The 15166-nt window shown below is 32.1% G+C and overlaps 1 protein-coding gene across 4 annotated transcripts in view; it reads left to right on the plus strand.

Annotated features, from left to right (window-relative positions):
• LOC108748336 (nucleolysin TIAR-like) overlaps nucleotides 1–15166 on the plus strand; it is a 149330-nt gene that overhangs the window by 128616 nt on the left and 5548 nt on the right. For all 4 annotated transcript variants that reach the window (XM_018486421.1, XM_018486420.1, XM_018486419.1 and 1 more), the window contains exons 5-8: nucleotides 2116–2296; nucleotides 7132–7261; nucleotides 8764–9005; nucleotides 10393–10576. In XM_018486421.1, coding sequence (XP_018341923.1) covers nucleotides 2116–2296; nucleotides 7132–7261; nucleotides 8764–9005; nucleotides 10393–10576 — 737 coding nt within the window. The remainder of the gene's footprint in view (nucleotides 1–2115; nucleotides 2297–7131; nucleotides 7262–8763; nucleotides 9006–10392; nucleotides 10577–15166) is intronic.

Raw genomic sequence — 15166 nt, forward strand, 5'->3', positions numbered from 1 at the left:
CGTATTCAATCGTAATATTACGAAAAACTTTGCATGTTCTGAGTAGGATCATAAACAGCAGTTAGACGTACAGATAGACATATCTTTTTTGTATGATGATATGATTTATCTGCATCTTGACATAAAATTGCTTGCTAATTATAAAATAATTATATACACCTACACATTCACAATATGATGTATATAATGTGTATAATTCTTCAACTATTATGAATACTAATAATGAAGCTATGCAAAAATAGTATACAATCTATGTCTGTAGCATAAATGTTTAAACCCAATGATATAACGTCCATACATTTATTGTATATTTATTGTATTGTTCTATAATTATAAAACAACATAAATTACAAGACTTTCTTACAAATTTAGTAATCTAATTTCTTTTGATAAAAGAAAATAAAGTATTTATTATGTTCGATAATTATACATTAGAAATGCTTGGGGAAATTTTGGATTTACTCTGAAAATATTTTTTTCGTAATGAACAGATTTAGCAATCATATGACTCGTAAAAAATGACATCGCACTAATTAACTATCGTGTCGCGATAACGCATTGATTCGTTACATTTTGTCGTATAATAATTATCAGCCATTAACTTGCGAAACGATCGGCGATCAAAAAAGGTAGAACCGTAAAAAGTTCACAACTTCGCAAGTGCCAGAAGTGCAGATATTTCAATCTCTCTTTTTGCGAAATAAGCATTCTAGAACAAACAAAATTTTTTAAAGCCGACCATAGGCGGTAGCGGCGACGGGGGCGGGCAAGCTGCGCCGACATTCCGGGAATACTGAGAATAACGTTCACCAGGCAATAAAGAGATAATGCCGAGCTTTGAGAAAAGAAGAGAACGTCCCTCGGTAAGTTCTTAACGGGACGTTCTGCCGTTCTGAGAACCTTCTATCCCTGAACGAGGCAATTACAGGCCGTGGTTTACCGGTCGCGTTTACACCGTAGCCTGCTTCTGCCGTATAGGCTAAGCCCCCGTACGATCGTAAACTTAGCAGACGGGATTCAACCTCTTTGGCATTGGCGTTCGATATCTCGAGCTGCTCTCGCGTCCCGACCACACCGTGAAACCCGGTTGACCTCTTTCGTAGTATCAGTAAAAGTAATACCGCGGGAAAGAAGGGGAGAGGGAGGAGGGGTTGAGAGAAGAGGTAAAGGATACATGAGAGATCTATCGCGTTAGGGGAAGTAGATGCTTTCAATAATGGCTTTCCTAAGGTCCCACGTGCGTGTTGTTTCTTATATTGCTGTCGGGATCGTATCCGATTGTCATTCGATGTCGCAAACGGAATAATCATTACATCGTGCGCTGATCGTTTTTGGATGAATACCTACCTAACTCTTCAACACTGCTCATTCTTTATACTCCAATCATGACTGCAAACGAGCAGGAGTTATGCGTAATTGTGTACCACTGATTGATAACAAAATAAATGCCTCAATAAGGTACGGCAGCTAATATTTCCCGAAACATTTCCCTGATCACGGAGTATTTTATTGTAATTTTACAACATTGTGACTAATATTTGACGCATAGTAATATCTATGAATATAGCATCCCATTTTCAGAATTTTGATTTAATATATAATTGATAGAGTTTTAAATTAAGCGCAATTAAGGAAAATTGTTACGTCGATTAAAACAGCTTGTAATATAGTGGACGTTGTATATGTATATCTAAATTATACTTATTAAACTTCTCTACACAATTTTGAATTTTATATTTGCTAAGAGTAATTAATCTCCTGATGTAAACAGAATTAACATCAACAACTTATAGCAAACGTAATCTAAAAATTCACAGTATAAAACTCGTTAGCTCAAGCCAATTATAATTGAGCTTTCGTAGTAAACTGTTTTTAAACTACTTTTTTATATTACATATTTTTTATATTATACAGCAATATGTAAGAATTTCATATATTTAATACTCTGTGTCATTATAAATTTACATTCTGAATCAAGAAAGACATGTAATAATTAATATTCAGGAGTTATCGCCGTAGCTGCGATTATTAACGCTTGAACCAGTTTTCTTAGACCTCTCAACAGGTTATACAATTAAATAAAGTTTAAAGTTTGTCATTTTTTTTGTCTCACAGCAAATGCAAAGCCATTGACGTTCGATGAAGTTTACAATCAAAGTAGTCCGACCAACTGCACGGTATACTGCGGCGGTTTGACCAATGGTTTAACAGAAGAACTCATGCAGAAAACTTTCTCACCCTTCGGATCCATCCAAGAAATTCGAGTATTTAAGGACAAAGGTTATGCTTTTATCAGGTAAATATGTGTATAATATTTATGTTAAAATGTTATAATATTTTTATTAAAATATGTTTGCAATATATAAATATTTCAAGCCCATTGGTACTTAAATCGATATTATTGAGGAAATTACTCCAGATAACAGACATTAGTAATTTGGACAATAGATTTTGGTTATTCATTGATTACTATTAAAATCATTAATTGACGTTTTCGAAACATGAAAATGATAATCTAATGTCACAAATAAGTGACATTATATGATAAAATAATGATATATATATACCAAAAAGGTAAAGAGAAAAATTTACTGCCATCCATTTACCAGTGTTCAATTTCTATGATCGTATATATTTTGTGATTATCTATGAATATTTAACATTAATCTTTAAGTAGACGGAGTACTCAGGACACCCTAAAAGAATTTTATTTTTAGTCATATTTTTAATAATATTTTTAATAATGTATAAAGCTGAATTTATTTTAATATTACACTCTTATGAAATAGATTAGAAGATAGAAGGATGTAAGAGTAATGAACTTTAAAACTTCTGAACAATATACTTTTTATTTTCCTTTCTCAAAACAAGATCTTTAAGATTATGCGTGGGATGCTGTAACCGCCTATTTAAAAGTTAATGAAAATATACTTATGACAGAACAATTTAATAATTATTGTCAAAAAGATGAAACATACAGTTAAAATTTTTTTTTCATAAATAAATACAAAATATAATTTTCATCAATTTTTACATGTGCAAAAAGCATCTATATTTTTTTTACACTTGTTTAAAGAAAGCGCGTCTAAAAAAAGAACTAAGATATTAATTAATATTCAATTAATATTTAGACAGCATGCATTCAAAATCGGAACATAAGACGTGTGAAGATGTCTTAAAGTTATCTTAAATGATGTTTAAAATATGTTTTAATTTATGTTTTTATGACGTCTTATGTCTCGATTTTGAACATAGGATACTTATTTAATTATAATTATTTATTTAATTAAAACAATGATAATTAATAATCATTAAATATGACAAAATAATATTTTTCTGTTATGTCATCAGGAATATCATATTTGTTTTATGTCATTATTTAGTTGACTAATCGAAAAATATAAATAGTCTTAAATTGATATTATTACGATGACGCTTGCTACGCAGCAGTTAATCACGATTGCACACAAAATTCCGTTGGAACGAACTTTGTTTGCAAATTATTACATTTAAGACGAATTTTAAAATACATTCAATAAAACGATAAATAAGAATAAGGAAACGATTATTAAAAGAAAAACTTATATTTTTAAGTTTTAATATCAATATAAAGATAGTCGAATAATGATAAATAACTGAAATAACTGTTATTTTTTTGTTATTTAATGTCATTAGTACAAACATGTCTAGTATTTGATGTCGAAATGATGTGTGCTTGCTGCCTAGGCTTTCAAAAGAAAAGAATGTTAGATAACGTTTGCTAACTAAGTTACACTCATTAAATTTAACTTTAAATTTGACTTAAATATAAACTTATATTTTTATAAAAACAGTGTGCTTGTGCATGAATATACATAATTATTAATTGTAAGTTGTAATTTTTTGTGACAATTAAATAATCAATTAAAACATTTTATAATAAAATCGATTAAACATAGAATATTATCACGAGCGAAATATGTATAATTATTTTGTTTCGTTATACCTTTTGTAATGGTGTCATAGAGAATAATAAATCTGTTCTAATTATTCTTTTTTTATTATAAAATTAGTATGATATTTGCGGATTTGTAGTTCACAGTTTACATTGATTATTCATTAATTTTTTTGCGCAGACTAATATAATTTTACGAAAATAGTTTAGTTAAAATTGACTGACATTGTTCTTCTTAATTCAAAATCAATCTTCTTTTAGATACAATTCTAAAATAAAAATATGCACAGACTTCTTACTAGTTTATTTAGTAGTCTACTTCAAACAGTCTGAAACAATATGTTTAAAATAACTTCAAATATTCATCTGTTTTTGTTACATAAGAAATATATGCAAATTTTACTCCTCTACCACAAGTTTTTCTTTTAATAAATGAATGTAAAATTCGCGAATTATTTTTCTATATCTTAATGAATTGTCGTAATTAAAAGTCGTTTTATTCTATCACCATTTAAATTACAAAATGATTTATCGATCACCAGACTCCACAAAGAACACTTAAGGCCAATTCTCGTGAAGAATTAAACGGAATTAAACGGAACTTTAGTATGAAACCCTTGAAACCATTTCACTGATTATATAATCAAAGTTCGTTAATTACCGAAGCTTTTTATTACCTTATAAAAAAGTAAAATCTAGGACAAAAATTTAATATATTATTGTCATACGTTATTTTAAATTAAGTCAAACTTTAATTTACGTATTCCTGGAATTAGGTATTCCTGGATGATACGTTATAATAATGCATAACTTTTTATTTATTTTTGATGCTTGAAATATTCAAGTATTCAATTCATTTGCATAATAATATAATAAACATTTTCAAAATTTAACAAAAATGTATAATTATTTTCAATCAATTTTTTCTAAACTGAACGTATTGTATTTTTAAACTATTTTATATAAAATAAAGTAGTAATGATAAATAAATATATACAAATTTTTATTTTGAAAGATATTATAATTTCTATAATCAATTATAAGAAAAATTATGTCGTCCTTGTTGAAAAATCTATTATTTAACCAATCACCAACTCCCTGAAGCCATTAGTGTCATTATACTAGATTACTATACATATATGTAGTACATATATGTATTATGCATGGCTGATGATATGCTTGCATTGACTCTCCGGATAAATTTATTACAAAATCGAACAATCTGGCCTAAAGCTAATCAGGTAAAATCATCGTGTGTGTTCAGAGAATACATTTGCATAAAGTGATTGGATTTGGAGCGCGTAACATAATGATTATAGCGAGACTTGAGAAAATTTTATACTCAAAATCATCGGCAATGATTGGTATCACCGTAATACGAATCATCAAATGAGATTTTACGAAATATTAGAAAATCGCATGAATGCATCAATACCCCGCTTGTGATTTATGGCACGAAACGCGAGGACATGTCGGATCAATGGCAGCATGTCGGACTCATCAAGCTCGAATCGTGGCCATTTCATTAATCTACCCATTACATTCGCACAGATCATATATTTCAGTTCAACTTCCCAAATCGATAAAATCAACTTTATTTATGTTTCAAAAACATTCATAAAGAATTATTAAATTTTTTAACGAAAGTCACATTTCGTGAACATGAATAATTTCACCTATACAAATAGAAATTAATTATCACAATCAAAAATTGGAAATTTTGTTATATTAAAAATCGTTTCCATATCGATATTTTCTAACCATAAACTATGAAACATAACAGTTCAAGAAATCAGCTGAACATTTATATCTGCCGAAAGCGAATTCAGTGCTCTGCCTTAACGACGATGAAAGATCCGTGACCTACCTCAGAAAAGACCACCGAGAGAATGGAAGATATGCTCTAGAACGAGCGGTGAGAGAGAGAGAGAGAGAGAGAGAGAGAGAGAGAGAAAGGCAGAAGGCTAGAGGGAAGCAGGAAACGGAAGAGAAAGGCACAAAAAACTCTTACATATCTTCTTCTTTCTATCCTTTATCCTCTCTCGCGTCCGCTCGATATCCTTGTCTATCCTTATCCGATACGATGGCCTCTATCGTTTCGTATGTCTGCCACAGTTCTGCCACCCCTGAACAATGTCCGTCGTTCAAATATCTTCCGTCTAATTGCTCTTCCTCTCTCCGTTCTTCCATAGCGTGGAACCCGGAAACGAATATCTCGGGATGACGTATGGACTTACTACGAGGTACAGCGAGAAAGCAAGACGGGAGGATGGATAAGGGAAGGAGGTCTTTTCTTCTCGGGTGAAAGAAAGAATCTTATCTGCCGCTGGTTATCACTCGAGGTACGGACTTAGAGAGGGGGGTTGCTGACGATGACCATCGTTCCTACTCAACGATCGTGGATGGAAGCTCGATGGATGGGAAGGGGCAAACTCACGGACGAAGTTGCTATTGTGCAATCTCGAACGCGAACGTTTAAAAGTGACCTAATCTTCGATAAATTCAATAATTCCCTCTGCTATCCTGCCGCCAAATTTCTCTTGCTTTAATCAGATTCTCGGAAATTTTAGTCCTTCGGTGTAAAGTGATCAAATAATTGAAAAATGATAGACCTCGTACATTGAATAATTAAAGAGCGCTGTGTAAACTTAATATGCTTGTACTTATATAAGTTTATATAATGAAAAGTACAAATCTTAAAGTGAGAAACACGATACAAAAGTATTATCAGGCAAATTCATGATTGAAATATTTTGTTCTTTTTCTCATACATTTCTAATTTTTTAAATATTATTAGAAAAACATGATATTAAAGCACAAACCTTCCGTATCATGTATTGAATATGTTACTTGTTCATCCAAAATAATATTATTCTAAACTAGAAACTGAATTCGCATAACCAGTGTGTAGAATTTAACATTGGATGTCTATCTGGAGTAATCTAGATTCGTCGAGATTCACAATTACCGTGCCCATTCATGCGTACTGTAAACTCGCATAAATTAAACTGCACTAGTCATAGAGATCATTTCGTTAAGCTACTATAATAAGGTCCAGTTGAACTTGTGGAAAGAGTGCTGTATTGCTCCGAGGATTTTTCTTTTTGTACACATCATTGCACTGCACCAACATCAACATTGACATCGAAAGACATGTACTAACAAAAGACTTGAATCCCCTTCCTTTTCGATTTCAGGTTTTCTACTAAGGAGTCGGCTACGCACGCCATCGTAGCGGTACACAACACAGATATCAACGGCCAAACGGTGAAGTGCAGTTGGGGCAAGGAGAGTGGAGATCCTAATAATGCTCAACAAACTGGACAGGTAAACGCTTCTCTATCTTTTCCTTTTATTCGCTCTACCAGGAGGACGGTTTCAACGTGAAATTTCGCCCTCCGAAATGTTCTTCACCAACATTTACATCGTTGCTCGTATCAAACTAGAGAACTTTTCTACTTTATTTCATAAATAAACATATGTCGCCGATTTTTCTTGAGATAATTTTCCAATATGAAAAAAATAGTGATTTTATGTGCATCAGTGAATCTGAATCACAAACGACTATATTGCAGAAAGTTAGAATTGAAAGGAAATAATATATGTTGATATTAATATCACAAATCTAATCTCCAATGTCTCTGCGTTTGTCAAAGCAATGAATGCAGAGCGACAGATTCTTCTACATATAAAACTCAAGCTTGCTGTTCTTATACGTGTCACTGAAACTGAATAATGAATATTCGTCTCAAAGAAGCAAGAACGTTCAAAAAAGGAAATAGTTATCAGATTCGATCACGTTCGGTTCCTTCCGGTTTCGCGCGACTAAAGTATCTCTATATATCTGTATATGGCCTGAAAGTCCGGCGAAAGAGTAAAGGCGGAAACGGAGAGAGGACAGGGAATCGGGCAAGATTCCGGTCTATTCAGGTGCCTCTCTTCGAAGTGTGTCGGGTCGGGTCTCTTAGCAATTAGCTCCGTTAGGATGGGTAGGTACGCCCGATCTGGGAATGGTACTCGAAGTACTTCCCAAACCCTCTCGCACTCCCCGATAGTACTTCCGTGCATCCATCCACTGCTACTCGGCCCGTGACATCGCTCTAATTGATCTCTATTCCCATAACGCGCTTCTCCCAGGGGAGCCGAGATATCACGTTAGTACGTATCCTGCCATACCCTGTTCTCGTATTCAACGGAATCGAACTAGTTTGCGTGATATCCCGGTTCATCGTACTGCTTTAATGAAGAGCATAATAGCTGCACATTATTTCCGTAACTTCTTATTATTAGAAATAAAACTATCGAAAAATCAGTGCGGTTTAAGTATCTACTCTAATAATGATACTATTATTTTTCTCAAAATTGTTTTCTCCCGTTTAATATCACAAAGCTTTGGAACAAAAATTTCAATGTTATTCAGATATTATTAGATATTATTCGGCAAAGAAATGATTGTATAAGTGGAAAAGGAATATATTCTTTTGTTTCATAAATAAAATAATTGTGCACACACAAAAAAAACAAACCATATATTTTAGTAAATATTATTTCATGATAATTTGGTAGAATAATTTGATCTGATTTCACATTGTGCACCGTAAAAGAATGAATGAGTTCACGCGAGGAATAGCGAAATAATAAAAAATAATTTACGTGACGGCAATGAAATGATCGCGTTGAAATTCTCGCGTCGCCCATTTCAAGTGAACGACCACACAAATCTTCGACGGAACGAAATTACCATTCCTGACCCTATCGACATCGTTAAGCATAAAATCCAGACAATGTTCTTGCTCTTTTCTATTTCATTGATCTTTGTGCTCTTTCAGGCGTTATCGTCGGCGACGTACCCATACTACGCGGCGGCGGCAGCTGCCGCCGCGGCGGCGGCGGGCGTCGCGGGTGTCGGAGGCGTTGGTGGCGTCGGCGGTGCTGGACAACTAGGATACTGGTATCCGCCCCAATCTTATCCCACGACAGCGACACAAATGCAAGCTGGTGGCTTTCTTCAAGGCATGCAGGGATATACCTATGGACAGTTCGCCGGATATCAACAGGCGCAATATATGGGGTAAGCTTTTCACACGAGATAAAGTTCCTTTTTCCAGAAAACCAAGTTTTTGACGACGAAATTTTCAATAATCGGAGATTTAAATGTAACATGAATATATAATCCCTCCATCTTTTTGCAGTATCAATGGATTGTAAACCAAGTCGGAAATTTTAAATCTATATAACTTTAAAATTCATATTAAAGAGTTTACATTAAGGACATTAGGAACATAATTATTCATATAGTTATTTTAAGAATATATAGCTCGAATTTTGTATATTAATATTAAATAATATTTTAATTCATATATTTATATTATTATTTTTAATAAATTTATCTAATTGCCACACACAATAACATGAATACAGTATTTAGATAACTTTTAAACACATTTATCAGTTAACTGTTACAAAAAATATCAATAATACAAATAATACAAATAATATTACGTAATATGTGACATGAGGAACATTAATATTATACCAAGTAGAATGCGAATCTTAATATTTGTAGAAAAGAAGGTGGTATTATAGCCCTATTTACATTTCATACTGCAATAACTTGATAATAATCAGTATTTAAATTTAAAACTTAACAATTGCATTTGTTAAAGTGTTGTTGATTCTAGACTCAAAGTTACGAAAATATTTATTATTTAGGATATTATTTATAAAAATGTAGTAACACTGCATAATGACTCAAAACAAGGATATTAATGTGGTCTTCCACAAAAATAAATTTTAAAAAATTGGTTTTGTTTAAAAAAATGTTCGATTACAAAATTTAAAAAAAAATAAAATATTACAGAATATAAGCAGATATATATAACATACATATAATTTTTCCCGCATATAGGCTTAGTACAGTATTAAAAAATTATAATACATATAACATAAACTATATGAATTAACAATAGAGTTACAATCGATTTACGAAATAATTATTTCGATATGAAAAGCGCTCGAGGCATTCGACACGTTTAGAGGGCCACATTAGCAAAATGCCATGCTATTGTTTAATTTTGCTCAATAACTCAAAGTATATACAATTAAATAATATGTAAATAACAAACAATACATATATTCATGTGTGATAATACGTTCTAGTTTATGAAGAATGAAGTATGTGTAATTAAATACTAAAATATACTTTAAAAACGTTTCTAAATGTTTAAAAGTGAAAATGCGTTATAATAAATGTTAACTACTGTGTACTGGCATGTCACGACGGCGAGCTACCGAACAAATAAGTTTATCATCAGTAATCACTAGAATTCACCACCTAATAACAGAAATATTAAGCGGCCATTATATCTACACTGGCTATGATACCACTTTCTCTTCTACTGCTCTATAAAATTATATGATTTGACGATTATATATATATTTTTTACGTACAAACACAGAATGGGAATGGGTGCTGTTCATGCTGCTGGCACAGCGGCAGGATGGGGTCAGGGATTACCTGGGGGACCACAGTTACCACCACACCACGCCACGACGGTCACGGCACCCCCAGGGGTACAAGCCGCACCCCCGCCACCACCGCCACCGGCACAAATGATGGCCTACCCGATGCAACAGTTCCAGGTAACCATTACTTTATCTATCCCATCTGTATACGCGTGCAAGTGTACGCCGTATTCGTTTGTGTGATGTTCGTTGGCTAACCGGAGTGTTTCGCTTTTTACATACCTTTGCATCTTGCCCCTGTTACATCCAAAAGCAATTTCGTCGGTGCCAGTATTGGCTTGTAAATGTTGCACGTGGAAACTCGATTCGATATCAAAAAGATATCGAAGGCATGTGTCGATAGAAGAATACACATAGTATGTATACATACATGTGTATATGTTTCTAAATATGTGTGTGTGTGTGTGTGTGTGTGTGTGTGTGTGTGTGTGTATTGTGTGTGTGTATATATATATATATATACATAGTCGGTGATCTTAGGAAACCTCGTAAACTTGATACTTGATATATCATTCGAGAGATCGAGCGATAGAACATGGTACAATTTTGTACAGGTGGAACAATAAACATAACTACAATAACACATATGATATAATTAGCTGCATATATATATTCGGTATAATATTTTGGCTTGAATTAACGATATTGCGAGGTTACGGGAGCAACCGCGATATGCTAATTTCAGTAATTCATACCAGCATTATTTACAATAATTACATAACGTATGTAAATGAAAACTTGCACGCGCGCGTATTTTCTTAAATTTTATTATTGTAAAAACTCAAGATTATTTTCTCTGTCAGATTAATAATATATTGTCTGCAATATCATATCTACATGTTATGTTATCAAACTTCAATTTCTCCATTATTAATTTAGACCACAAAATTATTCATCCGTAATAAATAAATCGGAAGAGAGAGTTCGCTTAATAATTATTGAGAAATAGTGCTGTATATGAATGAAATACGAACTACTGTCGGGACTATATATGCTTATGCATTAAAGCTTACGATGTCTTTTTTTATAAACAGAGTTGGGTAAAAGACAGAAAGAGAATAGAACATTCATACTGTATGTTATTTGTATTCGTATAATTTGAAATTATAATACGATCAATAAAATGGTAAGTATTCGTCTTACATACGAGAAATGATATAATATATTACCCATCTCTACTATGTAAAATAGATGTACTTTTTAGCTAGTTGCAAAGAATGCGTTAATTTTCTCACGGACGAAAGTGCTTTATGGCAGTCGTGATTGTATTATGGTAATTGTGTGGAGAATGTTTATAGTACGCATGTCTAATAGATCACATAATTAACGGTGAGAAATAATAGAAACTTTATGTAGCATTATTTCGATTATCTTGTACCGAATTTCGAGAGATATTACTAGAAACTGAGAAAATAAAAATTACTTTAATTTTTTTGTTGAAAAAATTTGAAACGATGTTTGGTGTTACAATGGTATTCGTGAAATTAATAAGATATTATATTACATTAAGCAATTATGTTATGTACCTCCTTGTATATAATTAATTATCTTTCTAACATAATTTTCAATCCATTGATATGCAATTGCACTCTTACTAGCAACGTATTTTTTATTTTTTGTACACCAGACATTTATAAAGCAAGACAGACTCGCTTTCCCGCTCGACACGTGATTATAGGAGATTGTCGAGATTTAGTTATGTTGCAAAAAAATTGTGGTTCATGGCAGTGAAGTGAAATATGATACTTATCGTAGTTGTTGTCCAGAAAAGTACACCTCGACCATCTTGCTTTCTGCACAAAATGCACACGTAAGAAAGTGCGCACTTGCACACACAGGCACACACGCCATCGCTAAAAACGACACTACTACAAAAAAAAAGTCTGGAATATTTGAAAAGAGATCAAGGATGGCTTCGGGCAAGCGCAGCGAATGCATTTCAACTCCGCTTTTAATGCCCCGCGTTCTTTTTGCTTCAAGAACAATTTCTGAACTTGACAACTTGAAGTCTCAGAATTGAGAACGACTATCTTAATTTAAAAGATCGCTAAAAACTCTAGTCTGAAATTTTCAAATTAACTCTGTTGTTTGTTTCTTTATATTATATTTTCCTTTCCATCATTTATTAAGTAAATAGAAAAAACTTATACAGTACCGGTCAAAATTATATCATCTTTCGATTTTTTTAGCATGACTTTTAGCAAAGTGAATCGAATGCACTAAAATTTATACAGTAGTCACTTGGTAGCAGGTGTATCTTGTATGTAAAGTTTAATGAGATGTACACCGTGATTTTTTAATTTTTTACTAATTTTCCCAAAATCCCATTATTGTACTTTCTTTAATTTTTATGATACAGCCGTAGTTTTTATCGTCATGACCTATTGCATATGATAGCATATGATCTGTACGGACAGATCAGATTATTCTGAAGTCGATATTTTTTCAGCAATGTTCGGCGTCGTACGATGTGAGTTGCTGCGAGATATGCGAAGGATATAGCGATTCATGAGAAAAGTAGTGTAATGTAATCGCTACTCTTCTTCTCCTTAACGTAGCTTTGCTAGATCTTTCAACACTTAAAAAACTTGCTCTGTTGATTTGAAGATGCCAAATTGCTGGGCGAGCTTTTTGTACATCCATTTTTGTTTGTGTCTCTTTACGATGACTTTCTGTTGTCGTTCGTCTATATCTTGAACATTATGAGTTTTTGTCGTAATGTAAAACGGTAAATCTAACTATTAAAGATAGGTCATGATGGTAAAAACTACGGCCGTATCATGAAAATTAAAGAAAGTACAATAATGCGATTTTGGGAAAATTAGTAAAAAATTAAAAAATCACAGTGAACATTGTCAAATCTCATTATACTTTACGTACAAAGTACACCAAGTATCTACTGTATAAATTTGAGCGCATTCGATTCACTTTGCCAAAAGTTATGCTCAAAAAATTAAAAGGTGATATAATTTTGACGGGTACTGTATATAAAATATATTTTAAAAAATTTTGACAGTTATAATTTTATATTAAAAAAAATATTATTATTATTATAAAATCACATCTTATTCTGGTATTAGGGCTATTTCATATATTTTTACTTATTATTTAAGCCTAATTTTTTAAATTAGATTAACTTAAACTTCAGTGATAAAATAAAACAATATGAACTTATTTTTTAGTATTTTCAATATATACACTATTATATCACGATAGAAAATAACGCATTCATAAATTTACGGAAATGGAGGGTAAATCGGCTCGAGGTTAAGAGATCCTACTTTAAAAGAAAATACAGTTATTAGGAATAAAAGAATAAGTTTTCTGATCAACAAGACTAATAGACTTTGTTGAAGTACAATAAAACTGAAATAAACTCTGAACTGAATCAATGAGAGAATATCTGATTGTAAATCCGATTTGCTCACTAATTCCTTTCATCCGCTGTGCTTTAATTTAATGATCCACAAAAATCTCTCTAAATGGATTGGCAAAAATAAAAAACCAGTAAGTATCATAATGTTTCCAATTTTTTTTAAATTAATCATATGTATATCCATATTTCGAATTTAAAAAAATTGTGTCAAGATACTCATGTGAACATTTTTCCACACATATAACATTTTCGGTTAACTTTGAAATGAGTCACATATTTAATAATAGTTTATAGAAAAATTTTAGATGACTATTTTATCAGAGAAAGTATAATTTGAAATAGCGTAGTATATTGTAAACGCTGTATCGATTTCGGCTTTCGGTCATTAATCTGCAACTGTTTGCAATGCCAGTAAAACGGTCTGTCGCTCATATTGTATATATGCTTAAGGAGATATACACATATCACGCAGCTATAGTTGTTTAGTGAGTTTTTTGTACATATCGCACATAGAGTAAAGCGGAGTAAAAGGTCACGTACCATTGCTCGTCTATCGCATCGAAAGAGATATTCCGGTGAGGAAAGTTAGCTCGCTTTCGCACAAATATCTTTCTCCGAAAAACCGAGTTCGCATTATATCATTGCATGTCAAGCGAGATATCACTTTGAAAGTTGCTTGAAAATCAGCCACCAAAACCATCCTCAATTGAGAGAGAACACGAGTTCTTAATAACAATACCGATCAAACAATGAAAGAGGGATGAAACGTGGGAAATATATCGCCACCGGGATAAATTTCAATTGGTTTTCTGTTTAGTTTGCTAATTTTTTTTTTGTTACAAAAGTTACAAAGTTTTGCGTTTGATCACAGGCTCTAAGAAAACAAATTTATACACGGATATTCGCAATTTACAATCATGAGCTAAAAGCTGCGAAGTTATGAACATGCAAATATCCTCGTGTAAATTTGTCCAACGTGTATTAAACTTTAACGTGCAGCTAACAATACAAAATGTATATTGACTAATAGAAAATTAATAAAAAAAAAACTTAATATAAAATTAAGAAAATTAATATTAGATGAATGTTATAAATATAGTATGGATATAAAAAGCTATAATAGCTCTCTACGTAGATCTTAACTTGCATGATTATGGAATGCAAAATGTAGACATTGCATGCATTATGCTTCTTGCACTTTATCTAATTCAACTCGGGTATCCCTCTGGAGTGCCTTTCTTTTATTTCCTTACTTTTATAAAATATAATTTTTATATATTATAATTTTAATCCAATTCTAACAAATCGAATAATTATTTTGAAATAAAGTG

This window comes from Trachymyrmex septentrionalis, unplaced genomic scaffold, assembly GCF_001594115.1.
Source record: "Trachymyrmex septentrionalis isolate Tsep2-gDNA-1 unplaced genomic scaffold, Tsep1.0 scaffold22, whole genome shotgun sequence".
Taxonomy (NCBI): domain Eukaryota; kingdom Metazoa; phylum Arthropoda; class Insecta; order Hymenoptera; family Formicidae; genus Trachymyrmex; species Trachymyrmex septentrionalis.